Source organism: Xiphophorus maculatus, chromosome 15, assembly GCF_002775205.1.
Source record: "Xiphophorus maculatus strain JP 163 A chromosome 15, X_maculatus-5.0-male, whole genome shotgun sequence".
Classification (NCBI taxonomy): domain Eukaryota; kingdom Metazoa; phylum Chordata; class Actinopteri; order Cyprinodontiformes; family Poeciliidae; genus Xiphophorus; species Xiphophorus maculatus.
Genome location: NC_036457.1, coordinates 3,132,058 through 3,158,631, shown reverse-complemented (window position 1 = coordinate 3,158,631; position 26,574 = coordinate 3,132,058). Strand labels below are relative to the sequence as shown.

Genomic DNA, 26,574 nt, shown 5'->3' with positions numbered 1-26,574 from the left:
ACCGTTCAGCATCAGTTTCAGTCTGTTTAACCACAAAGTGGCATGTGTGTGTGTTTCCTTCACCTGGTTATTCCCCGTCTCTCCGCCTCCGGCTGCGGCTCCAGCTCCCGCACCGAGCTCCGGTAACTTCCTCCGACTCAGCACCAGCAGGTAAACCAGCGCTCCCAGCCACACCAGCACCGCCACGGCCACCGCCAGCCTCCGACAGAGACGCTTCATTTTCCGGTCAGGAGGAGCCGACGGCGCCCGCAGCCCGGGTGCTGTCAGAATCCCATTTTAGGAACCGGAATTTAAATAAGAAAGAAATAAAAGAAGCGGATAAAAGCAGAGGGAGCTCCTCCAGCTGAGGCGACACGAGCCCGTCCGGACCCGCTGGCTGTTCAACACCGTGCGCGCGCGCGCGCGCTCCTTGACGCGCTGTCCACGTGCGGGTGAGGTCGGTGCGCGAGTGCGGAGTGAGTGGCTGAGCGCGTTTCTCTGAGGTAGTCCTGGACCCTCCTGCAGGTCTGAATGGGATGGCGGAGCTCCACCTGCCGACACCCACTCAGCTGCTCCAGTGCTGGGCGACATGTGAGTGTCTGCGGCTGCAGGAGAACCAGGTGTGCCGCTTGGTGTGGGACCGCAGAGCGGAACATTTTCTCACGTTGTAACACAATTTCATTGTATTTTATAAGAATTATGAGCGATAAACCAACTAAAAGCATAAATGTGAAAGATATACCTGGCTTAGACATTGTTTTGTATTCAGGACTCTAAAGCAGGGCCGGCCCAAGGTTCTGTGGGGCCTTGAGCAGAATTTGATTTGAGCCGCCCTGTTATGCAGTGTCAAGCTCCTCTGCCTTCTCCCAGTGATTCCAGTGCTAACTGGCTCTAACAACAATAAGAGCCAGGAGGAGGGTCTTAGCACTGTCAATCATGCTTGTGTACGTGCTGCTCACACTCTCCCCCTTGTTCTCTGCTATGCTACAACTGGTTCACCATAATAGAGGCTGTCATGAATGCTCCGACTAGTTGCGTGTCCACTGATGACGGCTGATAAATCGTTTTTCTAGAATGGTAAGTTGTTTCTCCACCATTAGCAGCGCATACACAAGCATGACTGACAGCACTAAGACCCTCCGCCTGGCGCTGAATGGTCGTTTTTCCAGAAGACGTGTATTTTTTCAGAGGCAATAGTGGCTCAGGGAGGAGGTAGAGGAGCAAATAACTTCAGCAAAAAGATAAAAACAAGCAGAAACCCAAGCTTTAGGACTTATTTATATGCAATAATCTATATTTCATCATAATCAGTTTATCTTTCTCACCTGAGACACAAATGCAGCACATCTGTGTAGTGACCAGTCAGCAGCGATGTGTTTCTGAAGTTTAAAATAGATTTCACTGCTGAGTCACAAATCAGAATATAACAGCAGAACATGGCTGACATGAGGTCAAAGTGAGACTGAACTCTGATCACAGATATCTACCCAGCTCCTACTGAGAAATGGAAAAAAAAAATGTCTCCAGCTGCAACAAAACATCTGGAAAGACGGGAAAAAGAAAGAGAAAAAGACAGAGAACAAAATACAAATGGAGAACATGAGATAAACATGGTCAAAAGTGGTAGAAAGAGACAGAGGAGAGACGAAGGCTTTCCGTTTGCAGTCCCATTAATATCGAGTTGGAAAAAAGAGAGTCAGTGATCCCACGTTTTATTTCAATAAATTATCAGACATCCCACTGAGGATAAAGCTCTGTCTTAGAGTTCATGAATAAAACATGTGGAGCAAAATATAAAAAATGATCCCATTTATGTCAGGAAAGAGCTCAGAAAGAAAAACCCTTCAACTATCTTGGTCCGCCATCTAGTGGTGAGGTAACACAACTGCAGAGTAAAACTACATTTTCCAGTGAAGCTTGGAAAAAGATACAGATCTGCCCAAACAATACGTTATATTGTCTTCAAAAATTGGCATTGTGCATGAAAAACCCAGAAAAACATAAATGTTTCTGCAGCTTCATGTTACCTTTATAATAATTAAAATCTGTATTTCTGATATTCCCACAACAAATGTTGTGTTTTAGACACAAGTAAAGTTGCTTTTGCAGGTACTGTTGTGTTTATGAAGACCTTGAAGAAACAATGAAGCAGCCATCTCACATGTTTGTGCTTTCCAGGGAATTAACCTTTGAGTGAAAGTATCCCAGTGTGGTGTCACACCGTGTCCTGCAGGTGGCGAGTGGGCATTAATCTCACAGGACAGCTCAAATTCAATCCCATCTCCTTTTTTAATCTGTTCCTGCCCTTTTTAAGACCCAAAATGTTCTTTTATTTTTATAAAAAGTTAGCTGCGCCCACTCTTGAAGGACAGTTATCCAAGAAATGTATTGCATAGCTAAATGCAGATTTATAACTCTTTGCATTCCTTATGACTGTGAGCAGTTTTAATACAATTCAGGTAAGAATCTGCATCAACTTCTTTTCCAAACTGTCTCATTTTTTATTATCGGCCTTTTAGAAAATATGCTGAACGTAATATTTTCCTGTTTTAATTATAACTGTTCAAAATGTAAAGATTTTTTAGCTTCAAATAACTTGATTTGTTTTTGAGTTTACCAACTAACTTGAGTCTTTTCAATAGTACATCTGCAGCATCAGACGTAAAGCTAATGCTACAGTCAGGTTTTACTACTGGTCCCTAAGTGCTGCCTGCTAAACTTAGCAATACAATACAAGCATCATATGTTCATTTATTTAAAGAAGGATGAGAAGAAATTATAAACCAAAACATTTTACTGACAGTCATTGTGTTATTTCTAGCATCTAGCAGTAGTCAGTCTCAGCCTTTAGTCTGAATGTTGTTCCAAATTACAAGTTACAAAAAGAAACACTTATTTAAAAAAATATCAATAAATCAGTTTGGAAATCAGTGAATAACTTCTCGGCAGCTTCCTGTTCTATTTCAGTCTGGGGATAATCTAAGAACAGAAGCGGTTTATGCTAACTGTTGGGTCACGTTTTTTCTATATTTTTATTGTTTTATGATGTAGAGTTTAGGGAAACCTTTCATCTCTTTCTGCAGTCCTGTTACATTTCCATGTTTGCCCCTGAACCACATTAGCAGCGGTGCAGCAGGAGTCACCTTCCTGCTGGTGATGACCTCATTCCTGCAGTAGTTTGGGTCATGCTTTATCTTTACATCCTAACAGCAGCACCGTGGCCTGGAATTATTTTATTCATTTTATTTTAATAATATGGACAGAAATGAGTTTGTTTCTACAATGATTTCTTTGAAGGTTACCTTCACATAACAAGAAAAGTTAATCTCAAAGATTTCTTCTAGTTTGCTAAAAGGTGTAGTACCTGTAAATAGTGTGTAATGAATCCGTTTGATTTCCAAGTGGTGTATAAACTGCAACACACTGTAAAGAGCAACATTCAGGCTGGTGTATACGCTGCTACATTTAAAATATCTGATAAATAAATGCTTACATGCACATTAAGTCAGTGTGTGGAAAGCTGGGTTTAGTAGGAACTTTGTTATAATGCATAGCTGTGGCAACAAAGTGATTTTACAACCAGGAGCAGCAGATTAGCATCTCAAAAGCTCAAACGATACATGAACTTTGACCCCAAAGGTGTGGAACAAGAGGCTTCATGGATGCAGAGCAGAACCAGAGAATGGAGAGAAGCAGGAAGTTCAAACCGCCGCTACAACAGATCATAATGCCGTCTCTCAGCTTTCTAACCGGTCGGCCAAACAGGAACTGAGGGAGAGAAACAGCAAAAGCAGCTAGCTAGCAGCTAGCCAACAACTGATGATGTCGTCCAGATCATGTTATTGTGAAATATCTCTGTTGTCTGGAAATGGGGCCATTAGCATGTCACAACAGTCATATAGAAACAGCCTTCAGTCAGAAGCCTATTCAGATTCACTGCAAGACTGACTGCTACTGGAGACCCTTTCAACCCACTGGATTACCATCGACAGCGACACTAAAGATCCTTGGATGATATGAGTTACATTCCATTTCTCTTTGGGATTAAAAAAAGTCTTTCTGAATTTAACCGCCTTCAAAACACCAAGTGTTTTTTTTTTGTTACAGAATTACTGAAATAGATTATTGTTTTGGTTCTTACTTTCCAATATATCGATACAAGTTAGGTTTGTATTGACAAACATATGGAAATAAATTGACACCAACACAAAAGCAACATCCTCTAATCCAGTTTAATTTCCTCAGCAGAAAAACAAAAGTGGAACATGATCAAATTAAAGAGGGAAACAAAATAGGACAGAATTATGTTCTTGCTTTATACATTTAACTAAATATGCCACTCTATGCTAAGGTGTAAGTAACTCAAACTGATATAAGGTTAAATAATTTTCTTCTTTAAAAAGGTACAGAAAGATAATCTTTTTTTTTTCCATTTCTCATCAACACTCAAAGGAAAAGAAACGCATGGAAATGAGAACTAGTCAGAACTTCTCCAGAACCCTCTCACACGTTGCTGCGTCGCCGTGGGAGACGTTAGAGGCGAAGGAGGGAAGAAATAATCCGGTTGTGCCGAGGGTTAGCATAGTAAAGTGGTGATGGACAGGTTTTCAACCCGCCACGCTGCAGAAGCTCCAGTTCTGCTTCGCGCTTCTCAGTTAATCCTACAACAAAACATACAGTCCAGCATTACCCATGATGCATTGTGGGTAACGCTGCACCGTGCGGTTATTCCGAGCCTGTTTTTAACAGATTGCAACTTCAAACCTTTGCACGAACACTGAATGCCCAAATTAAGAACGAAGAGGAGGAAGAAAACGTCTGCAATGCCACAAACGGATACATGTTAGAGCGAGTCTCTGAAGAACAGATGGAAAAAAACTGAACAATATGCACAGCACAAAGTCCGAACAGGCAGGCTGCAGAGGCCCAGTCAGAACCAACCACCAAACTCAACAATTCACCTTGTTTCTGCAGCCAAAACCACCTGAAGCATCATTAAAACACAGAATCAGTTTAAATCTGAAACAGCTCAGCCAATCACAGCTGGTTGCTATGACAACACCAGAAGCTGAGGCAAACGTCCCAGGTTTAAACTGATTTTTTTTAATCCTGGTTTTCTCTGATGAAAAGAAAGCTCAGAAGCAGAAAAGGTGACTTATGCTGAAAAAAAAAATAATATAAACATGAAATAAGATGCTAATTATTACATTCCAAACAGCTTCCTGCAGTCCCAAACACAGAACGAATGAACTGCAGAATGATTTCAGTTCACTTCAGCACTAATGAACTTCAGATGCCGTTTTGGTGTCGAACACTTTCAGTGAAAACAAAATGAAGTCGCGTCGCCGTCTGTGTACCACTCAGCGGGAGAAGAGGATCTGCTACAGGGTTGATCTGTTGGACTCGGTCCTTTAGTGTTTTTTTCCTCATTAAGATTAAGATTTATGATTTAGTCCAGGTGAGCCGAGGCAGGGACTGGCTGGGAAAAACAGAACGTATCACCGTCATGGCACCCAACGCCATGCGGGGCGCTGTGACGCTGCGCGTGGACCGAAACGTCATGAAAGGAACAGAAGAAGAAGAAATGAGGAAGAGGAAGGTGGGTTACAGGTTTTACACTCCAACCCCCTGATGGCGACCTGAGGAGAGGCCGCGGGGCGGAGCCTAACCCCCCGCCGCGGCCGAGTCATGGAGGACAGGAAGAAGAGATGAAAGCGGGCCGAGCGGCGGAACCGTTCGACCGGACTTCCTGTGATGGAGAGAGAAACGGAGAGAAGAGGAGGAAACCATGGCGACGAGTCTGACCGGGTCCGTCCTCTCCAGGAGGGGAGGGTGGGGTTAAGGCTGTGTGTGTGTGTCGGGGTGTTTGTGTGTGTGTGTGTGTGTGTGAACATGCTGAGCGGGCCTGAAACAGAGCAAACGCTCCAGCACCGAGCTTAGATCCATATTTATTGGGTCAGATGCAGGACGCCCTGCCCACCATCCCCTCCCCTCCCCCAAGTCTTCCTCCTCCTCTTCCTCCTCTTTAAGTGCCTGGTCTGTGGAGCGGGTCGGCCGATCAGGAGCACTCCTCCCCGATGCGTTGGCATGAGCGGCCCACCTTGCGGTCCAGCTTCACCATCTTGAGCACGGCCTCCTCGCGCCCGCGGCCCAGATGGTCGAACAGGCAGTCGTGCTGCTCAGGTAGACGGTGCAGCATGCAGAACACGTAGCCTGGAGGAAAAACGGAGCGCAGTGAGGCGGGAACCTAGGAAACGCTCAGAATGTTCCATGTTTGGTCACAGAGCTTCACGGCTCTGCATGTTTTGTTTTTAACAAATGAAAAGATGAAAACTGTAGCGTTCATTTTAGTAATCGAGCATCATTGTTATATCATCGACTATATTATTGTGACAATTCAGAATATTTTACACAATATTAGAAATGCACAAGAAAGTGCAAATATATACATTTAATTCCATTTTTAAATGACAATAAAAATTGTACGACCTAAAAGGCAACAACATTATTGGTAGGAAAGGATGAATCTGCAGCTAAAACATCCAAACATCAACATGTGAAAAGCTCAGCCTTTTATTAATATAGTTTAGGCTGATCTGCTGACTCTTGCCAATTAAATGATTAATATTTTTATACCAAAATAAGCTTAATAGGAGATTTCCCCCCCCCACAGAATTTAAACTAGGTGAAGCTAAAACTGAGGGGGTTTTTATTGCATTTTAGACAATAAAATGTTTATTTTCTTATTTTAAAAAGGAAGTAAATTATTTTTCCTTTGCATCTTCTAATGCATTTCTAATACTGCTTAAAGAAAGGCTTCACTAGGTAAATGAAAAATCAGCAGAAGGTCCTTTTTTTAGTCAGAATACTCGATTAATCTTGAGAATAATTAAATGAATGAATTGCTTGTTGCAGTTCTGTTTAACATTCAGTACTTTGTTTGTGTTGGGGTTCTGCAGGACTCACCACAGCGACATGAGCCCAGCTCCTGCTGCACCAGCTCTAGTTTGGTTTGGCAGCGGTAGCAGCGCCGGCGGTTCTTCTGTTTGGGCGTCCCGCGGCTCTCCTCGCCGTTCCCCTCCTTCTCTTCTGTGCGCGGCCGTTTCTCCGGCGTGGCTTCGCTCTCTGGGCCGGAGGCTGCGAACACAACCGGTGGGGTTACGTGTGTGTGGAGCTGGAAGTGGGGCAGCTCATGCAGGGCGGCGGGCGGGGAGGGGGCGGACGCCTACCTGATTCGCGCGGGCGTTTTGTGGGTGTGCAGAGTGTGCCTTGGGCCGTTTCTGTGGACGTCACGCCTGCAGATGGACAGTCACAGGATGAGAGATACACACAGAGAAATGACCTGCTTCCACTGCCAACAGCCTGCTGGAGGGAAAACCTTGGAAACAACAACATAATGATGAAAACACGAGGTTCAACTGTTATGAAGGCAGAAGACGCTACCTTCAGAGATCTGAGGATTCTGGTTGGACATGAAACAGGAAATGAAGGTCAAATACTCTTCATCACATTACAGGTTTGGATCAATGTTCTAACCTGATGCAGCACAACCTGTCCTAAAGATGCATTAAAGAGCTGGTATGGACAGTAGAGTTCCCTCTACTGTCTAAAAACCTGAAGTGAGCTTCAGATTTATTCCCACCCCTACCTTACATATGTCCTGTTGCCTAGCAACCATGACAGGATTAAGCAAGATGGTAAAAATTTAGCTTGAAATATTGAGGATCTTTATTTAATCTTTTCTAATGAATCAAATAATATAAAAGTTGAAAAAAATGATTAGCAACATGTCTATGTAAAAGCCCAACAACACAACTGATTCATGCTTTTAATTTGTGTAGCGCTAAATTAATAAAAGTAAATGCTTATTTCTATAGCATCTTTCAGACATATGGGTCGCAAAATGTTTCACAAAGGCAAAATGCATAAATGAATGAATGAATTTGGACACACACCGAGTGTTTTCTGAATGATTTGCAGAGACAGATCTGATGAAGTGATGATCTGACTATCTATGTTCTCACAGCAGGCAAATGCAACTAAAATTTATTTATTTTGTCCATATGTGACTTTTTCATAGCCGTCTGAACGGCTCAATTTTGATGTTTTTATCCCCCTGAGAAATCTGATTTGAGCCACTTCTATATGTAGAATTAAATCAGATATGCAGCTGATTATTTGCAGATATATTACATTTCAGCAAAATGAGTAGAGCATCCAGAGCAGCTGTATGAACATAACCTACGACTTCTTCCTGTGATTTCTACCGTCAGCCTTTCATAGCTTAGTTTTTGAAGCTAATGTTACATGAAGCCCAAAAGCATCAATCAGTAAACGAACGTTAAGCAGAAAAATTCATGATGTGATCTCCTGACTTGTTAATAAGCTAAACTCAGATTAGCTGTTAGAAGACAGACATTTTGCTGCTGAGGCAGCTGTCTCTGTCAACTCTGCATGTCTGAACCCAGCTTCATGCAGGGACTTTAACTGAACTCTTTCTACGAAAGCTTCAAAGACTGGGAGCTGCTCCACCTAGTGTCCAGTCAAAGTTTTACATTCTAGACCAGCCAGGTTCTGTAGCTCTGCACTCTTCCACTGGACACAAAACACAAACATCATCATCTTCCTTCATCATCAAAGTCTTTCACCAAGCTGTCAGCTTCATATTAGACATTCACATTTCATTCACTTCTGAAGTTATTTTGTAACTTATACGTTATGCAGTGTTAAGACTTGATGCCTTAAAAACTGCTTGTTAAAACAGGTGAACAGGGTAACCATGACGACGTTTACCTTCTGTCCGGCTGGAGAACATGGCCGCTGACTCTGCGGCTGATGGCGGCTCCGAGCCGGGCGGCAGCGACAACGATAGGGACTGGCTACTGCTACTGCTGCTGTCGCTGCTGAACACGGATGATTGGCTACTCCCGGGACTTTGGATGGGCTTGGAGGCGAGGTCGTCCTCTGGCTGCTTCTTCTGGACATCTGGACGCAGAGACGGAGGGGAAAAGCGTCACCACACTGCAATCTCAACTGTTAATGAGCCGCATTTATCCTGTCATGAAAAATTATTTATGCAGTAATAAAAAAAACAAAAAAAAAACGTGTAATAAGAAATTTGCACAACCGTTCATGCAGCTCGCATGCCTTTACTTCTCCCTGCTGGGGAGAAAGGATTAAATCTTCAGATCATTTGCTCTCAAGTCTAAGGCGACTTTCCTCATGCTGACCTTTGACCCAGTAGACTTGAACCTTATTGAGTCAGCAGCATCTGAAGATCTCATATTAGATTCTTAAATAAAATCTTAAAACACCAAACAAACATTCCTGATACTTGAATAATTCATTAACTGACGTGATATGTAGCAGAAAAAGCGATCATGTTTGGAAAATAATCAATAATTTAGATCATTTTCCAAGTTTAAGCTTGTAGTCTGACAAATTTGTTAAAAACAACTTTTAACTTTAGTCAAAACACACAAATTTCAGTTCACATATTTGCCACTAAATATTTATTTAGTTAACTTTTTAAGTTACCAGTTCCATTTCTTTTAGGATATTTGGTATGAACATTAATCTCTTGGTAAACAAAACCAATTAACTACAGATAAACAGAGAAAGTGATCAGATTTAATTGTTCTTCAGTTTTATTGGAAAGTTGAAAACTCAAAAACCTGATATTTTACCGGTCAGTGAATGAGTCGTATTTAAAGTCACCTAGGTGACAGGAACAACTCTCTTAAGTGCAGATGTTGTTACTGAGTGAAGACGACTAAAAGTTAGACATTTTCAATTCATGACAATACTACTTGTGTTTTTTGCCCTTTCAAATTAAACTTTATTTATGTTTTACAACATGATAACGCTTTATTAACCAATTATTATTAATCATTGATGATGTCACGTTTGACACACTATAGGCATTTCAAAATGAATTAATAAAATGAGTGAAAGAATATGCACGCAAATGTGCTTTTCTGCAACGTGATGACAACTGTCTTGATAGAATTTTCCTTTAAACATTTTCTAAAAACAACAAATGTTGTGAAAAGCAGCAATTTCAACAACCGGCCCAATGGGGGGATACCAGCCCAGTCTGGCAACACTGGAGGAAACAATGGAAGAAACCATTTAAAAGGAAACGTGTCAGGACATGTCTGCAGCTCATTCAAGCTTCAATAGAGAGTTTAATAGATAACAGGAAGGCTGTTTGCAGTAAAGATTGATTTATTCTTTTAAGGTTTAAAATTTTGTTCTGAAAAATCTTTCATTTGAGAAAGTTGGAGATGAGTCAAGATAAGGGAATATCCATAAATACTGTTGTTTTAATAATGCTACCCATGTTAACAGTGACGGTGCTGGAGGTTTAAGAAGCTAATGAATTTTTAAAATGTCGACTTCATAATTCAGTTTTCATCGTATGTCAGCAATTCAAACAAGACGTAACACATCGACATTGAACAGTGCATCTCTACACTTCAGTTTAGATTTCCAGGTGGAACAAAATAGTTTTCCTTAAGTCCAAGTTACTTCCAGGCCGGTAGAAAAACCGTTTGGTCACCTTGGAAACCAGAGCTTGGCCTCAGACTCTCCTGAAGCCTGCAGGTATTGTTTCCAGCCTGGTTACTGAAGCTCAGAGTGGCTGCTGGTCTGCAACAACCCACTTCTGCTCGGCTCCAACTGGTGTGTATTGGGTCTATTCTGAGCAGCAGCGCTGTCTCTGGTGGGAGCCTCAGAGTCGGGCCCTTAGGTCCTCTGTCTGCAGTGCCCACTGGTTGCCATGGACACAGACGGGGCTGCAGTGCATCCTCCATCCATCCACCACAGCCAGACTAGAGAAAACTTCATGCATTTCTTAGCATGTTTAAACTTTAACTGGAGATTTTCTCTGCCCGGGAAATGAAAGAAAATCTAAAAACAACTTTATAACCGGAGAAACCCAGAAACCACAGGAGGAGTCCGGTACTTTTCAAACCAGTTTTAAAATAACCTACATGAGTCACATTTCATTATCAAGGAAATATTTTCAGCTTTTCTTCAATCAACTGATCTATGACTCAACATCTCCCTTCAGCTGGATTGGCTTTGGGTTGGGATGACAGAGAAAAACCTTGAAAACAGGAATCTGTCGTTTAATCAGCTCTGCTGCAGCCGTCATAGGGGACCTGAAAGCACCGCCGCAAAGCAACGATGCAACGCACCCAACATGCACTCACCTGCCGCATTCAGGGATTTGAATCTCTGCAGTAAATTGTGGCGACTGTAGTTAAGCAACAAGTGTTCGTGCTAACCACTGGAGAGAAACTAAACTCCAAACAGAAACATGTAGAAGGAGGAACTAACTAGTTTTATTTTAGATATTAAATTATTCTACATATTTAAGTTAAACTTAGATATGCAGTTGAGAAGGTTTTAAAGCAAATATTAGTACTCAGCAGAAATATCTTAATGTAATCAGGTCCACTGCATGCAAAAAAAGCAGGAGAAAGCTTGAGGACAGGGTCATTTACATGGAAGTTATTTTTATCTCAACGGTTTTTACTGATTTCAGTTTGTAGAGAAAGATTAAATATAACAAAGGTTTGAGGAAGAGAAACCAACATTTTCTGTGCAGCTTGGGGATGGCTGCAACATCAACTGATTCATTTAGGAACTGCTTCATATCAGTAAAACATCATTAAGGCCCCGCCCAGGTGGAAATGTTTACAAGCGGCCAAAAAACACTGCTTTTACTCCTCCACACCTGTAGGTGGTGCTAAACCTGGAGTATGGTGTATGTGTATACAGCTTCCACACAATGTTAGCGGTAAACAGGAAAAAAGGCAAACGTCACAGAATGAGTGGAGGCTTTAGTGTGGAGAGATGACCAAGTTGAGCGTCATGTTGGAGTTTAAAACTAATAAAAAACAAGACGAACTTTACCATACACCATTGGTGTCACGTTTGACGTGTTTGGGGTTAGAAGTCAGGTTAGAGAAGGGGTGTCCAAACTTTTAGACAAAATCTTCAACTCAAAAGTCTTACCAGAAAAGTATAAGTTTTAAAAACTAAATTTATTTATTTTATTTTTACTTTTCAACACTAAACTAAGTGTGAACTGTTTTAATTAAACAAATAAAGAAATCAATCATCATTTTCTAGAAATGCAATCATAGACCCAACACTTCAAATGTTTTTTGCACAATTTTCTTGTTAAAAGAAAGGAAACCAGTTTGCTTATTATTCTGGGCTCAACTGAAGAAAACTGAGAAATTATTTTATCAGTTCTCAGCAATAATAAAACAGGCTTTAGGCCAGTCTTCATTTGGAAGCACTTGCTGAATTTAGCCAAGTTCAGATATTGAAATTAAAAGCTAATTTGTTTCTTTAACGTAATAATCAATGCGTAGATTTGGCCCTATTTAGCATGAAACTGGAAATGAAGGCATAGAGCTTGGAAAATATGATCACTTTGTGTTAGCTGACATTTTCGTAAGTAGATTGTAAAAGTCATAGTTTTGTTCCAATTTCTTTAAAAATATTCTTGAATTGTGGTCGTCGAGGCCACACAAGATCAGTGTAGGGCCTAAAAATGGCCCCCGAGCCTCACTTTCAACACCCTTGGGTAACTAAACTTTGTTGTCTAAATATATTAAAAGTTCTCGTGTCTAAGGCCTAAGAAAGCCTGCATAACAAGTCAACCTTACTAAATGGAAGGAGAAAATCTAAGATACTAATTAAGTTAAATTCATTATTTTTTATGAGAAATTGTTTTTCCAGCCTACAAACTGTACTTCTTAGATCTGCTTCACAGTTTCCTGCCACCTGCTGTTCTCTACCATTACTGTACTGAAACAGTTACCAAGTAATAAAATGCAAGAACAATCTGGAACAAATAAAGCTGTTAGAAAGACTCACCAGCAAAACATTTAGAGCATAAGTTCATGGTTTTACTGGACCTGTAAGAACAGATAAAACAGTAACAGTTATTCAACAGCTCAGACATCCAGAGTCTGTTTCAGAATGTGGAAAAGCTAAATTATACACAAGATAAAACACAAAGTTATGTTTTTTTAATATGTTCATTCACAGCAAGATAATAAATGGGACTAAAAAACTACCTTCCTCTTTCATAAATAAAAGCCAGTAAGATTAAGCCCATTTTCAACATCTCAGATGACAGTTATCTCACATCCTGAGTGAAATATAACAGCTTTCATAACCTCTATAGCCAGGAAGCTTCATTTACTTTAACATTATTTTGGAAACTGCTCCTTCAAGTCCCAGTTGAGCAAAGACAAACAGAAACAGAAAACTGCTGTTACACCAGATATCCTTATGGCTGGATTCAACTAATTATGTCACAGTTATTGTTGCTTCATTTCAATCCACTGGCTGACTGCGTTAATGAAGACAGATGTAAATGTCCACCTTTTAAATCTGCCTTCTACGTGTTTTCAGTTATTCTGATGTCCCGACTGAACTATGAATCAGCGTTAAAAGCTGTGTTGTTAAAATGATGGCTGTTCTTAGAAGAACATCTGCTCTGTTCTGGTTTTCCTCCAATGTTGAACCTTCATCTGCTTCCGCCCCGTTCTGGACCCCTCGTTAGTCTCCATGACAACACTGAGGCGTTTCTGTCACCTGTCGCTCTTGTCAATGGGACACAAACTAAAACTTCATGGGATTTTCCCATCATTGTTCTTCCTACAGAAGTTATGGCACTAATGCTGCAGGATGAGTAGTAGGAAAACATTTCTGCTCTTTAACAGGGTGATGATTGTTTTATTTCAATATTTGTTTCATCAAGATTAAAATCTGATCCAAACTTGGCCTGAGAGGCTCCGCCAGTAAAGTTCAGACTGGAATGAAAACTATTTTAAACACTCAGAGTCGTCGTCTTCACACCTTGGAGTTCCTATTTTGAGACCACATAATTAAAGTTCTTACCCATAAATATATTTTATTTATTTGTTGAAATTAAACCAAAGTTCACACAAAACATTTTGTTTCAATAGAAATACTGGAACCAGAAGCTCAGACTTAAAACGAAAAGTGAAATTTTAAATCAGGATTTGTGAATTCTTATACTTTAAGAAACAGATCAGTAGGACTGACTCATAATACTGGTTACAATGATACACTGATTATCTTTACTTAGATTCAACAATAGTAAAATACACATATCTGGCACATGTTCAAACTGTCCAAAAGATGATAGTAAGTGACAATATTCAAAAACACTTTTTTAAAATCAAGATAAAAGGTCATAAATTGAGAAGGAAGTCTACACCAGCGTTTATGGATTTTTAATGCCTTAAATGCTAAATTAATAACTGAGAATGACTTAGTTAAAAAAATTATCTCAAAATGTGATTTTCATGAGCTACAACAGGAAGAAGGGCCAATAACAGAGAGGAATTGGTCCATTTAGAAGCTGAAAGCTGCTCAACAGGATCTAAAATTAAACAGTTGGTTTTTTTTTTAGACAACGTTAAAGGTTAACATCCATTCCTGTAAGGAAGGTCCTGTTCGGAGCTGAATGCAGCCAGAAGGTTAGGTGGGTCAGGCCGGCCTGCGGCTCCAGGCAGGTGTTATTCTGAGTGGAGGCAGCCAGAGTCATTAACACTCAAAGGTACCATCTGGGTCACTTGACATTGACAGGTGGGCTCAGGTTTGCCAACTACACCCAGAGTACAGGGCAAATGGGTGAGGGGTGGCTGCTTCCCAAATGACAAGTCATATGACAGAAAACATGGGAGTATCTTCCTGTCTGAAGGTGGCCTCCATTAATCAGGGATAAAACGGTGAGTGTCCAGTAATGAAACAGAGATAAGCTGAGAACACTCTGTTTCTATCCAATGAGTAGCATAATGGTGGAGAGAAACAAACTGACAGTCGTTTGTGTCGCTGTTGAATAGATTAAAGATCATATGAAGTCATTTCTCCTATGGGGCAACACAGCAGACATAAGTGAATCACATCCGGTATGCAACACACATCCACTAGTTTGACAAAACCGACTGTAAAAACGGTTGAATATGCTTAAAGGCTTTTTTGAATGAAGGAATTGTTTACAATATATGCAAAAGCACCTGTTAGTAGTTTTTATTTATATTTCTTTTCAAGGATTAAAGACAAAATGGCACGTTTAAAAGAAACCTGCTGGCAATAAATCATTTTCTCTCTCGGGTACGTCATCTCCTGGCTTCACGAACGGATTTAAAACACCATCTTTTTAAAGCGAAAAACAAAACCCACCACCGGAATTACATTTATCCATCATGTATCTATACATGTAATTAAATGTAGTTGTTTTAAAGGCGATAAGGTGTATTTATTAGCCAACTTCCCAACCCCCCACCCTCGGCCTGCTCGATAGAACAACAACAATGGGTTTGAACCCGCTGAGAACATTTCATCCGGATTTACTTTTCAGTTATAGATAGAGGGTTTAATCTAGTTTATACCGGCTCAAAAACTTACCCCCAAAATCCGCAGGGACACCGGGGAGGTAGAGAGGAAGCTTTGCTCCGTTCACTTGTGTCTCCCATGACTTCCAACAAGCCCCCAAAAAGCCCCAGTATGGAAACGCAAGGCCGGGGATGAGTCCGGGGCCTGGTCCTTGAACGAGGAAAACGGTCCAACAACCAAAAGAAACAAAACAAAACAAAGGAAGAATGTTAGCTTCCGTTAAAGTCCACAATCCGAGGAGGAAGGGCGGTGAAGGTGGTCCGTTTCGGCCGTTGGGAAGAACAAACGGCTCGGTTTGAAGTGGAATAATTGAACGGTACTCAAAGCAATCAGCTGGACATTCGGACGTTTCGATCGGCGAGCGGAAAGAGAAATGGGGGGAGTCCCGGTGCTTTACACCGCACCGAAAAACGGGAAATGACCACCAGCCGTCCGGAGAAACAGATAAAACACAATTATGGCGACGTTAAATAGGTGGGAGGGTGAGATAAAAGAAAGAAAAAATAAATAGACCAAGGCCTTCCCCTCACGGCGGCGCAGGACCACCCCCATTCACACGTCGCTGGTACGTTGAGTTAGGCCGGAAACGCGTCCATCAAACCAGAAATGTCAATATTGACTGACGAGACAAAAGCAGAATGAAGCAAAAAACTTAAAATTACACGATAAAACTGAACTGAGTAGGAAATAAATTAAAATATTTTACTTTTTTATGGCAGCTGACGTTAAAATAAGGCGAGACTGTGAATAGGTCGGCCTAGTGGCGATTATTGGCTTTGCTGTAATCTGTTTACCTGAGTAAAGCTCAGACAGAAGGTTTTAATCAACTAAATCAAACAAATTTAACATTTATATTTTAAAAATAAGAGTTTGATGTACTTTGTGTGGTTAAATGGGTTAAAAAAAGTTTTTAAAATCCCTTTTAAATGTTCTTCTGCAAAAACCAGGGAGAAAAATGTAAGATAGAATGGAATATCTGACTTTTTCCAAGTGAAACTACTGCAATGAATTAGGTGGGAATATAGATGTTGTCGTTAAACCTTCATGCTGCCAAAGATAGAAAGAAATGGTAGATAATACATTTATTTACTGCTATTTGTAAATGTGTTACTAACTTCACTTTGCAAAAGTAGGATTTCAGGATTGTTGCTACATCCAAAACTCTCACCCATCTTATCAGTTGTGTTCAACCAACACTTGCAACACAGGACCCATGGAAGCAGGGAATGGGCAGACATCTGGAGATTTCACAATGGTTACACGTTAGTTGTCTTGATGCAGGATTCCTCTGGGTAAAAAGTGGGACCCATGTGGGCCCAAAATGTGGTGCACAATTTAAAAATGAAATAAAAACTGTTCCAATACCCATTTTAAAGAAAATGTCACAGTGAGCCATTCAAGTTTCAAAATCAAAGATTATTAAAAGTTTAATGACAACAACAACCTCTCAGTAGGTAGCATCAACGTTGTCTAATGAGCTAACAGAGCATTAGTGCCTAAAGCATGATGAACACATAGTTACTAATCAATCAGCACAGCTTGTTCTGTAACAGAAGCTTTGAGGACTCAGGAGATCGAGGTCACTGCATCGCCTGTATGAAAGACGTCACTTACAGCAGCTAACGGCTAACAGCAGCTTTCCACACGGGCACATCAGTGGGACCCCTTCACAGAAATCACAACTAGCATTGTTAGTTGATCTCCAAAAATTAAAAATCACATTACTGAGAAGCAGTTTGTAGAACAATGAGTGCAGAAACACAATCAGCATCACTGATCAAAAATAATATATGCAAAAAGCTAAACTAGGAAAATTCATAAAGCTATGGGATATCATCTCTATCATAACATAAACAGCCCTATTTTGTTTAGTTAGTGAGGAAGACTTTAACCAGCTAATCAATCTTATACACTGCAAAGAGGAGGTGATAAGAGAGAAAACAATTGAGCTAATTATCTTATTTCTCATAATACAACACTGAACAAATCTAATAAGATTTCTTTAAACTCAAAAGTGCAAAACTTGAATGCACACAAGAAAAAAATAAACACAAAACAGCTTATTTAAATAAAAACCTCAAACAGAAAATCTTACTACATCCCCCAGAAACCACTAAGAGTTTAAATTAATTGTTCTTACAAATAGAAAGACACCCAATCAGAACTCTAGAGCTGTAATTCAGTCAGTAAATCCAATCTGCAAACTTTATTTCTGTGTCCTAAAATAAAGTGCAAACAGCAGCTGCTTATATTTCCAACTCTTCACATCAGGCAGCCATAGTGCATGTTAATTTGGTCCGAGCTCTGAGCCCTGATTTATGTCTTTATGCAAACTTAACCCTCAATTATTTATATTAAGCAACTTAAATGCTTATAACATTCATCTATGGTGTGAATTCTTATCAAAAGTGGCACCAGATATCAGCATCTGCCTCGTTTAGCGTACGAAAGCCTGATATTCAAATTCTCAGTTATTACTCAATATGTAAATGCATAACACTAATAAGTTTTATTTGCACCTAAAAAGCAACAAGATGCTTTTACTTCCCTGCTCTGGTGGGTTTATTTAAGAATGAGCTTTCAAACTTTAAAAAATATATGATTGCAACTCTGTTATGTTTATGGTAAGAAAAGTCAGTTGGATCTGTTTTTTTAAGACAAATTCCTAAAAAATAGCTTGATAAGGATTGAATCCTTTTTGTTCTTCAAAGGTATTAGTATGAATTTATCAAATTCACGTCGCTGTTCCCTTCCCTACCTGGTCTGACTGCTTTTTTTAGTAGTACGGCATAATCATGTCAGTGTTTGCCTCGTCGTTAAAGAAAAAATAATAATAAATCGGACTTCAAGATTCTGAAAGGATTAAAAAGTACCTTCATAAAACGTACATGTCAGTACATTTAAACCATATTTCAGTCAGAAAACTGGGAAGACAGGAGATATAAATAAAGTATGCTGCCACAGATACACAGGTTTCTACTGCTGCACACATGACAGAGGGATGATGGACTGGAACAACGAGACAATGGACTTTAGCAGCATCAGAGCAGTGCAGTCTGGATGGTGAAAGCTGTGCAAAATGGCATTTGGAGGTCTGAGAGCTTTTAATGGTGGAACTGTGAGGAAGAGGATGGAGAGGAGGAGGAAGGCTGGGTGGGCATCAGGCTGTGTGTGCGTGAAGGTTGCTGAAGTCGCTGCTGCTGGTTGGCGGCACCAGAATCAAACAAATCCGAAAGCGAACTGCCCTCAGCTACCTTCATGTCCAGCTGGGCGGGACACTCGAAGTGGACGCAGTGGAAAACCTGCAGAGACGTTCAGACAGAGGTCAAAACACAGCAAACATCCTGAGATCTAGTTCAGATTTAAACTAGATCTCAGTTTAAATCTCCCAGACACAGGGAGAACAGAATAATTCTCTAAAATGTTAAAGAAAGCAGATTTTCAGCTGCTCAGGTACCTCGTTAGCAGTGTTATGGGTCCCAACGATACGGACGAAGGAAGCAGGCTGATTCTCAAACTTCAGAGTCTGCCACGATCTGCAACAAATATTAAAATAAATTTTAAACTGTCCTACTTCAGGATTGAGTCAACAGATCACAAATATGATTACTTTCATTTATATTTGAAGAAAATCATCCAGTTCAGGAAAAACCTAGAAAAAAACTTTGATTGCTGCTCTATATAACCAAATCTCTCAGCACATTTCACTTCCCAAGAAGATGGCAGCCACCATTTAATGATAGTTGCAAAACATCCTGGGATCTTTCTAGTTTTGTGTTTTATCGACTTCAGAACAGAGACGATCATCCAGCTATGGAAACATTCAGAACATTTCTTATTTTTTGATGTGTTTAAAACTTTCAGCCTGTAGTGACTAATGACTGGAGTGATGTGTGTGACCAGAAAACCTCTAATGGTTGCAGTTTGGGAGGAAATGACATCACTACAACATTCTACTGAAGAACCCTGTTTGTTAGGTTTAGTATGATTCTAGTTTGTCATTTAGAACAAAAGAAATTAACCGAATTGGCCACCAAGCATGGCACAATCCTGTGGAGACGCCCTCTGCTGGTGGGACTATAGAGGTGCTATGTTACTGTGAGCATTGTGAATCTTTGGTCTACATTGGCCAAGGTCCCTGGCCCAATTCAATTCATTAAATTACAAAGTCATTTTTTAGGTCATATTTGATGTGCATAGCATTTTTGTAACAACTGAAGGTAACATAGTTAGATGCTTGTTCTATAAAACTGCACTGTGTGCCTGGAAAATTCATAATGCCGCCCCTTTAAATAACTTCAACAAGAAAAAAAAAGTTCAAACAAATAATTTTAGACAGAACTAAACTCTGAGCCATTCTGACAAACGTAATTTTTATGCAGCGATTAAATCTGTATTCTTACGTTTACTCGCTCTTTGTTAAATTGTTAGGATTTAATGTTACATTAAAAGCTTCAATTCATGACAGCTTCATATAAAACTCGACTCCTGCTGAGGTTTGGCAGGAGTTGGAGCATTAGGAATGAGAGGTTCCTCACTGGCAGGCCACTCTGGTGCAATCCACCACTTTCGTCCACTGCTGCTGATTGGTGGAAACTTCAATGTAGTAACTATAGGAACGCTCGTCACAGTCCCAGAGGAGCAGCCTGGATCAACACAGGGAAACATAATCAGTAAAGTTAGATTTACTTTAACGTACAGAATGAAACGTGAGCTCAAAGCCTGAAAGGCAGATTTTACTCTACATGAACATCACTCACTTTTCAATTTACACCACTGACATTAAAATGAGGCACGAGAACATGAGGAATGAGTGAAAAATGAATCATGTTTCATGAATCACCTGTATTTCCCCAAAATCTTGACCTGATAACTTTCAGTTAAAAACAGAAAAGCATTGTTTACTCCTACCGTAGGAACTGTAGAATAAAGTGGGTCTCTGACAGTGGAACCGTTCAACACGGTGGTGGAACCTGACATGGTACCCGACCCATTACAGACCTTAAGGATCCGATGGAGTAGGGCTGGGCCAGCTGGATGACAATGGCTCCGGAGCCCAGCTGATGACACGTGTAGCCCGAGTCCCAGTCGTAGTTCCGAGTGTCGCCGTTCAGCAGAGCGTTTCTGCTGCGGCTCACTCCCTCGATCACACTGGCACAGGCTGCGATGGTGGCAGCGTTCTCACTGGGAACTGGGAACAGTGGGAGCAGCTCAGAGACAGGATGTGACATTTAAGTCCAATGATTTCACAGAGGAACATTAAGGTCATAACGCATGAAAGCTAATAATATAAAGCAAGTTTTCAGCCACAAACCTACCCACAAGGCCGTTCTCCAGCGTATATGGACGGTTGGTGAACATGCATTCAAAAGCTACGAGGTGAAACACCTTGTTGACAGTGTTGTGTGTTCCAACGATGCGAACATATCTGTAGACACACACACACAAAAAAAAACATTAAACCAGAAAAACATCCAAAATTTGAAGACAGGAAAACAAACGAAAAAAAATCTGGAGACTAAAATAAATGACACAGACATTTTGGTACACAGAATGAGCAACATTTGTTAATTTTCTACGCCCGTTGAGAGGACGTAAACCGCTTGAAGTTTCTAAAGAATTTATTTTGAGTGGGATAAACAGCTGTCAACAAAAAATTAAACAATAGAAATTCCAAAATATTAAAATGTTCTTGTTTTGTTTTCTTATTTCTCTAAATATTTAACACTTTAACACATTTAGTCTCAACTGTGAATCAGGATACATCTCAAAATAAAATGAGCTCATATGCATCTTTTTCAATGTAGAAATATGAACACAATGAACAAAATCATGTTTAACAGAGATTTTAACAACTCTGCATCACTTTGTAAAGTTTTCAAACAATAAGAGAAAAGTTTAGACTTCCAAATGCCAAAATATAGTCATTGCAAAACAAAAGCACATTTATTTTTAAATTAAGGATTTTACATGCTCTGTTATGAACGTAGAGGTTTGAGGTATATTTAGTTTGTAGAAAAAAATCTTTTTTTGTCTTCATCTTTGTGTAATAAATAAGATAACAACATGGTATGAGATCATACCATAATGATCTCATCATTTGCGCATGAAAAAGTCCAAACTCAAACATTTATACATGAACTCTCTTATACATCCAGTCGTAATGAAGTCAATCTGTTTTTATGGGCTAAAGTTTGGTAACTCATGTAAACATATCTTCCCTTAATTAGAGGCCTTAGTGTATTTCTAAAGACCTGTTGAACAGCAGCAGCGGCAGCAGGAACCAGGACAACTTTTATTTCCAGTTTCAGGCTCGCAAAACCACTCAAAGGCATTTAAACTCACTTAAAAAAAAATCACATTTAAATATTTTACACTGCAAAAATGACAAAGCTGAGTGTCTAAACACAAAGTTAAAAGTATTGTACTTCAGTTTTATGTCTTAACAGCAGGTCAGAGGGTGCTGCTTAAAATATAATCAAAGTAACAATCAGGAAATGCAACATGCTGCTACTGCTTGTAGCAGCATGTTGCATTTAAAGGCTATGAATGAGTCATCTAATCATGTTTCATGTTTGCATCCATCACAACTGAGGCTAGTTCCTGGTAACGTTAGAAACAGCTGTTCAGTTCCCACCGCGACTCCCAGTTAAACAACATTATGAAATAACGAATTAACAGGTTAGAAATGACATAAAACCAGATAAGTAAAGATTAAACTCAATTACAATTACAACAAAAATGTAAGTTAAGCCTAAATTGATTGTTTTTGTTATTTTACTATAATATATGTGCTATATGAACCCATTTAGAGTTATACCTCACATTTCTTCAGATGTTTAACTCATCATCTTACAGGACTATCACACTTGGTTGAAAGTGAAATCATCTACAGGGAGAATCAAATCACTGAGCACGAATATCTGGAATTATTCACACGTTAGTTTCAACAGAAATGGAGGCTGAAATGAAACAGATCTGAAAGGTATTTTAACCTAAACGTTTGAGTTGAGATCTAACCACAGTGAGCGGAACTGAACCAGGAGAAAATAACAGTTTATTTTACCTGCAAACTCGTGGAGTGAAGTACAGATTCTGCCACGATCTGCAGAGGTACTTGGAGTGGTCGATGACCCGAACCCAGTCCAGCTCATCCATGGAAACCTCGATGTAGTACGAGTACGACCTGAAACAATATCATATCCTACTGGTTAGATTTACTGGAGGCTGGTTTAAATGCCTTTAGAACGAGGATATAATCAGTTAAATCAGTCAGCGCCTTTAACTCAACAGATGTTCTAGATAAACTAAATCATAACATTTCTAAAAGCAACAGTTATCAGCCAGAGTTTCATTTCCTTTGGGAATGCAGGTCGTCTCACCGGCTGTCTCTGTCCCACAGCAGCAGCCGGATGTGGTTGATGATGGACGGCTGGCCCAGTTTGACCTGGATGCCGGAGCGACCATCCTCCTCAATGGGGTGTCTGGAGAACCCGTGGTCCAGGTCGTAGTTCTGGGTGTCTCCGTCCAGCAGAGCCGACTTCAGCTCTCCTTTGACCACCTGCGCTCCGTGCTTCATGGTGGCGATGTTCTCCTCTGGGACTGGGATCAGACACAGAGACAGTGATGTAAAAACGCTGAAGCCGCTCCGCGGGTCCGGCCAGAGCAGAACTCACTGAGCATTCCCCGGTAGTTCAGGTCCATGTTGCGGCTCTCTGAGCGGCTCTTTATGGCGTCCAGCAGGTCGTCGGGGCTCACCAGGCCGGACGGCCGCACAACGTTCAGCATCTCCGTCAGAGTCATGAGCGGCAGCCGCACCGCTGACATCACTTCCTGTGTGTCCACCCCGTCCTCGTGCTGCTGGCACCACCGACACAGAGCCTGGAAGATCTCCTTCTCACTGGCAGCAAAGGAGTCTCGACGGACCACAGTCAGCAGCGCCACCTGGAGGAAGATATTCAAATAAAGCATGAGTAGGATTTAAAAAGCCAACATTGAAGAGCTGAAACAATTAATAGGATTGATCAATGATTGAAATAACCATCAACTAATTTAGGAATTGATTAAGGCCTTTTGCTGAAAGAACAACACAGTCTGAGCAGTAGTAAACCAACACTGTACAAAAAATAGACACATTTAGTATTTAACATTAAACACCTTCTATGTGTTCTACCCAGCATTCCTCAAGTGGCAGTCTTAGCTTCACCTGGTTCAAATCCTCTGAAAAAAATCTCTTATTAAAAACTTTTTTCATCCAATTATTAATTGGTTAATCTAGAAATATAAATAATCAGTTTAGCTCTAAACTGTACTGATGCTAAGTCAAGCAGAAGAAGCTGAACTTTTTACATCAGTAATTTTTTAGTTGAAGATCCTTTGCTACAAGTGATTTATGATCCATTTACATTTTTAATGTATTTCAAATATTGTATGAAAAAGCTATAAGTGGTCAAATGAAGAATCTGCAGAAGGTGCCATTTTTTGACTTACCAATTGATTAATGATTTATGGAATAATAAATTACTAAATTAATCACTAGCTGCAGTCCCACAACATTGCTTTTAATATTACCTCAAACTTTACAATTCTGTGTTTTTATAGGGCATGGATACAACTTAAAAATAAAAGCAAATCATAGAGATAACCTGTCAAGTTAGAGCTTTTCAAATCAATATCTACATAAAAATCAATCAGAGCAGTTGATTAGAGATAAAATACAAACAAAATGTTAAATAGGTCTAGACAGCTTGTCTGGATGTTTTCTCTGGACTGCAGCAGTAAGTAATGAGCTCCATCATGTTACCTTGGAGAGCGACAGAAAGCCGTCAGAGTTGAGAACCTCTGGAGCGTGTCTGTCCATGTACGCGCAGCAGGCCTCATTGAGCGCGCTCAGACAGTACAGGCTGGCCACGTCGAACACCAGGCACACGTTGTTGATGTGCAGGATGGTGCGCAGGAACTCGCAGGTGGAGTCCTCCAGAGGCTGCAGGCCGTAGCGGTGAGCCAAACCCAGGAAGTCCAGCAGCACCTCTTCCCGGGCAGAACTGAGGCTGGCCCGGCCCGTGTACAGGTAGTTCAGCAGCATGGAGAACGCTTCAGCCCGGGTCTCCTCCAAACGAACCTCAGCCTGGGGCTGGGACTCCTTCATCCCACCGTACAACAAGGCCCTGAAGCAGACAGAGAGATCAGAGTGATAACTATATTTAATCAGAGGGGTGTAACTGATAAATGTAGGTTTGGACTTCAGATGGCTACAGACTCACAGGGAAATTAATTCTTAAAATCAGAAGGAAGAAGACTGAGAAGAATCGCATTGTGTCATGTGATCACCGTAGCTTAAAATGATTATTTATGTCCAAAAGTCCAATATAATCAGTTTAATCTTCAGGAAAAGACAGATTATATTTGATAAACTGCAACTATATTTACAACATTTACGTATGAAATTAAAACTGGAGTCAGATGTCACTTGTTTTCTAAATAATCTAGCTGCACACCAACTGCTGTGAAAAGTAAGTATTCATATAATAAATATAGGACTGTAGCTCTCATGGTGGCAGCATGTTGGACTTGATAAGGTACATTAATAAATTAGGTTGGTTTCAATATTTTTTTTTACAATTATTCTCTCTGATTCTGGATGCTGTGCAGCTGGAAGGATTTTAGCTTTTTCTTTTTCTTTAAACCAGTTGTGAAGCACAACCATGACAACAAGGTGTTTTTTTAATAACTTCCATCTGTCATGATGGATAATGGGGTCATATCCCCGACCCCAACATCTCTCTGCCCGCCGTTCTAACCAAACAGCCAGACAGAGATTTAAAGAGGAGCACCAAAAGCAGATGAAGTGGATTAGCAGTGCTAGCCAAGAACCAATGGTTTAATCCAGGACATGTTACTGAGGAATATCATCTCTGGTGCCCTGATATTGAGCTGTTAGCATGTCATGACAGTCATAAACAGTCTTCAGTCAGAGGCCTCTTCAGATTAGTTGTAAGACTGACTGCTACTGGTTATCATTTTAGTCCATAGCATCACCATCCACAACGAATTTTTGAATATCCTTGGATGATACAATGAAATTAAATTTTCCTTTGGGTTATACAAAATATTTTAACTGAATTAAATACTAGTGAAAATGTTTTAGTTGTAGTTATGCTTTTCATAATTAAATTTGAATCCACTTAACTTAAATTGTGGATAATGACACATCAGCAACAATGTGTGTCATGGCAAGAAGGGACAATAAACACTGATTATTTCAAAACAAATATATTTTGTTTTTATAGAAAACTACTAGTTCATATATGACTAAGTATTTTAGAAGTTTAAATAAAGCCTATCAATTGCAGAGATCCCTTAGACCACAGAAAAACAGCAGGACCGATGAACCCGAACTTGCAGTGGCACCTGAAGTAGTGGCACCGAGCCGCCAGGATGACCCGGTGCGCCGGGAACCTCTTTCCCTCCACAACGAAGGTGACGTCGCTGTACTCCTCTCCCAGCACCAGCACTCCGAGCTGCTCCGACAGCAGGTGGATGTGGTCGATCTCCGACACGGAGGCCAGAGGCCGCAGAGGATGACTGTTGCTCATGGTCTAAGGTTTCCCCAGACACATCTAACGCACAGAGCAGACATGCAAACAAACCCAGTGACTGAAACCTGAAGCAGACGGGACATTTTCTAGAACCTCCCACCGTTAGCATGCTACATGCTAATAACACTGAACTCGGCGGCTCAGCAAGAAATATATGATTAAACAACAGATGTTTTACCTCACAGTTCATATATGTTAACACATGTAAAATATTAAACATAAGAAAGTGCTATTTCATAGACTGTGCCGGTTTGTAGCCGCTAACAAACGGCTAACTGACCACTAGGATTGTTTGTTAACGTCATTCTGCGTTTAAAACTTACCGAACTACTAACAGCCACTTCCGGTTGTGTTTTCAGCTGTTTTGATAAATAAAGACGGAGTTAATTGTTCGCGATCTCAAAGGAAATAAAACCCAGCAACAAATTCAAGGTTCGGCCGACATCGCAACACTGGATATTGATACTGTTACCACGGAGGAAAACTTCCGGTTCCTGCCCCAGTTTGAACATAAACCGCAGCGCCCCCTCCTGGATTGGAGAAC

General features: G+C 40.5%; 3 protein-coding genes across 4 annotated transcripts in view; all 3 read right to left on the bottom strand.

Annotated features, from left to right (window-relative positions):
- Window positions 1–491, bottom strand: part of LOC102221850 (polypeptide N-acetylgalactosaminyltransferase 14) — a 136,090-nt gene extending 135,599 nt beyond the window's left edge. Inside the window, exon 1 of the mRNA XM_023347863.1 lies at window positions 64–491. Within this exon, the coding sequence (XP_023203631.1) occupies window positions 64–219 (156 nt within the window). The 5' untranslated portion in view covers window positions 220–491. The remainder of the gene's footprint in view (window positions 1–63) is intronic.
- A 3,701-nt stretch (window positions 492–4,192) lies between these two features.
- On the bottom strand, window positions 4,193–15,597 carry LOC102217690 (AN1-type zinc finger protein 3-like). 2 transcript variants are annotated; one of them, XM_023347807.1, is made up of 7 exons: window positions 15,445–15,463; window positions 12,877–12,917; window positions 9,107–9,141; window positions 8,773–8,964; window positions 7,209–7,274; window positions 6,946–7,116; window positions 4,193–6,192 (listed from the first exon to the last, which is right to left on the bottom strand). In XM_023347807.1, exons 3-7 carry the CDS (start codon window positions 9,111–9,113, stop codon window positions 6,038–6,040), a joined length of 591 nt encoding a protein of 196 aa, XP_023203575.1. In that variant the 5' UTR covers window positions 9,114–9,141; window positions 12,877–12,917; window positions 15,445–15,463; the 3' UTR covers window positions 4,193–6,037. The 2 variants fall into 2 exon arrangements, with proteins under 2 accessions (XP_023203575.1, XP_005806491.1); XM_005806434.3 differs by lacking the exon at window positions 9,107–9,141 and having other exon boundaries at window positions 15,445–15,597.
- Window positions 15,598–16,827: 1,230 nt separating this feature from the next.
- Window positions 16,828–26,515, bottom strand: btbd9 (BTB domain containing 9). The gene is made up of 11 exons (XM_005806435.2): window positions 26,354–26,515; window positions 25,843–26,051; window positions 24,236–24,599; window positions 23,109–23,376; window positions 22,815–23,034; window positions 22,499–22,618; window positions 20,751–20,860; window positions 20,434–20,623; window positions 19,971–20,078; window positions 18,890–18,968; window positions 16,828–18,734 (listed from the first exon to the last, which is right to left on the bottom strand). The coding sequence occupies exons 2-11, from the start codon at window positions 26,025–26,027 to the stop codon at window positions 18,537–18,539; spliced, it is 1,842 nt and encodes a 613-aa protein (XP_005806492.1). The 5' UTR covers window positions 26,028–26,051; window positions 26,354–26,515; the 3' UTR covers window positions 16,828–18,536.
- Window positions 26,516–26,574: the final 59 nt, after the last annotated feature.

Excerpts from the sequence above, each read along its gene's own strand:
- LOC102217690 (XM_005806434.3), bottom strand. The coding sequence starts at position 15,512 with ATGGGAGACACAAGTGAACGGAGCAAAGCTTCCTCTCTACCTCCCCGG. Across the intron at positions 7,275-8,772 it reads GTTCTCCAGCCGGACAGAAG|GCGTGACGTCCACAGAAACG; the intron begins GTAAACGTCGTC and ends GTCCATCTGCAG. Across the intron at positions 6,193-6,945 it reads GCTGGGCTCATGTCGCTGTG|GCTACGTGTTCTGCATGCTG; the intron begins GTGAGTCCTGCA and ends TTTTTCCTCCAG.
- btbd9 (XM_005806435.2), bottom strand. The coding sequence starts at position 26,027 with ATGAGCAACAGTCATCCTCTGCGGCCTCTGGCCTCCGTGTCGGAGATC. Across the intron at positions 23,035-23,108 it reads GAACTACCGGGGAATGCTCA|TCCCAGAGGAGAACATCGCC; the intron begins GTGAGTTCTGCT and ends GTCTGATCCCAG. Across the intron at positions 18,735-18,889 it reads CCCATAACACTGCTAACGAG|GTTTTCCACTGCGTCCACTT; the intron begins GTACCTGAGCAG and ends ACGTCTCTGCAG.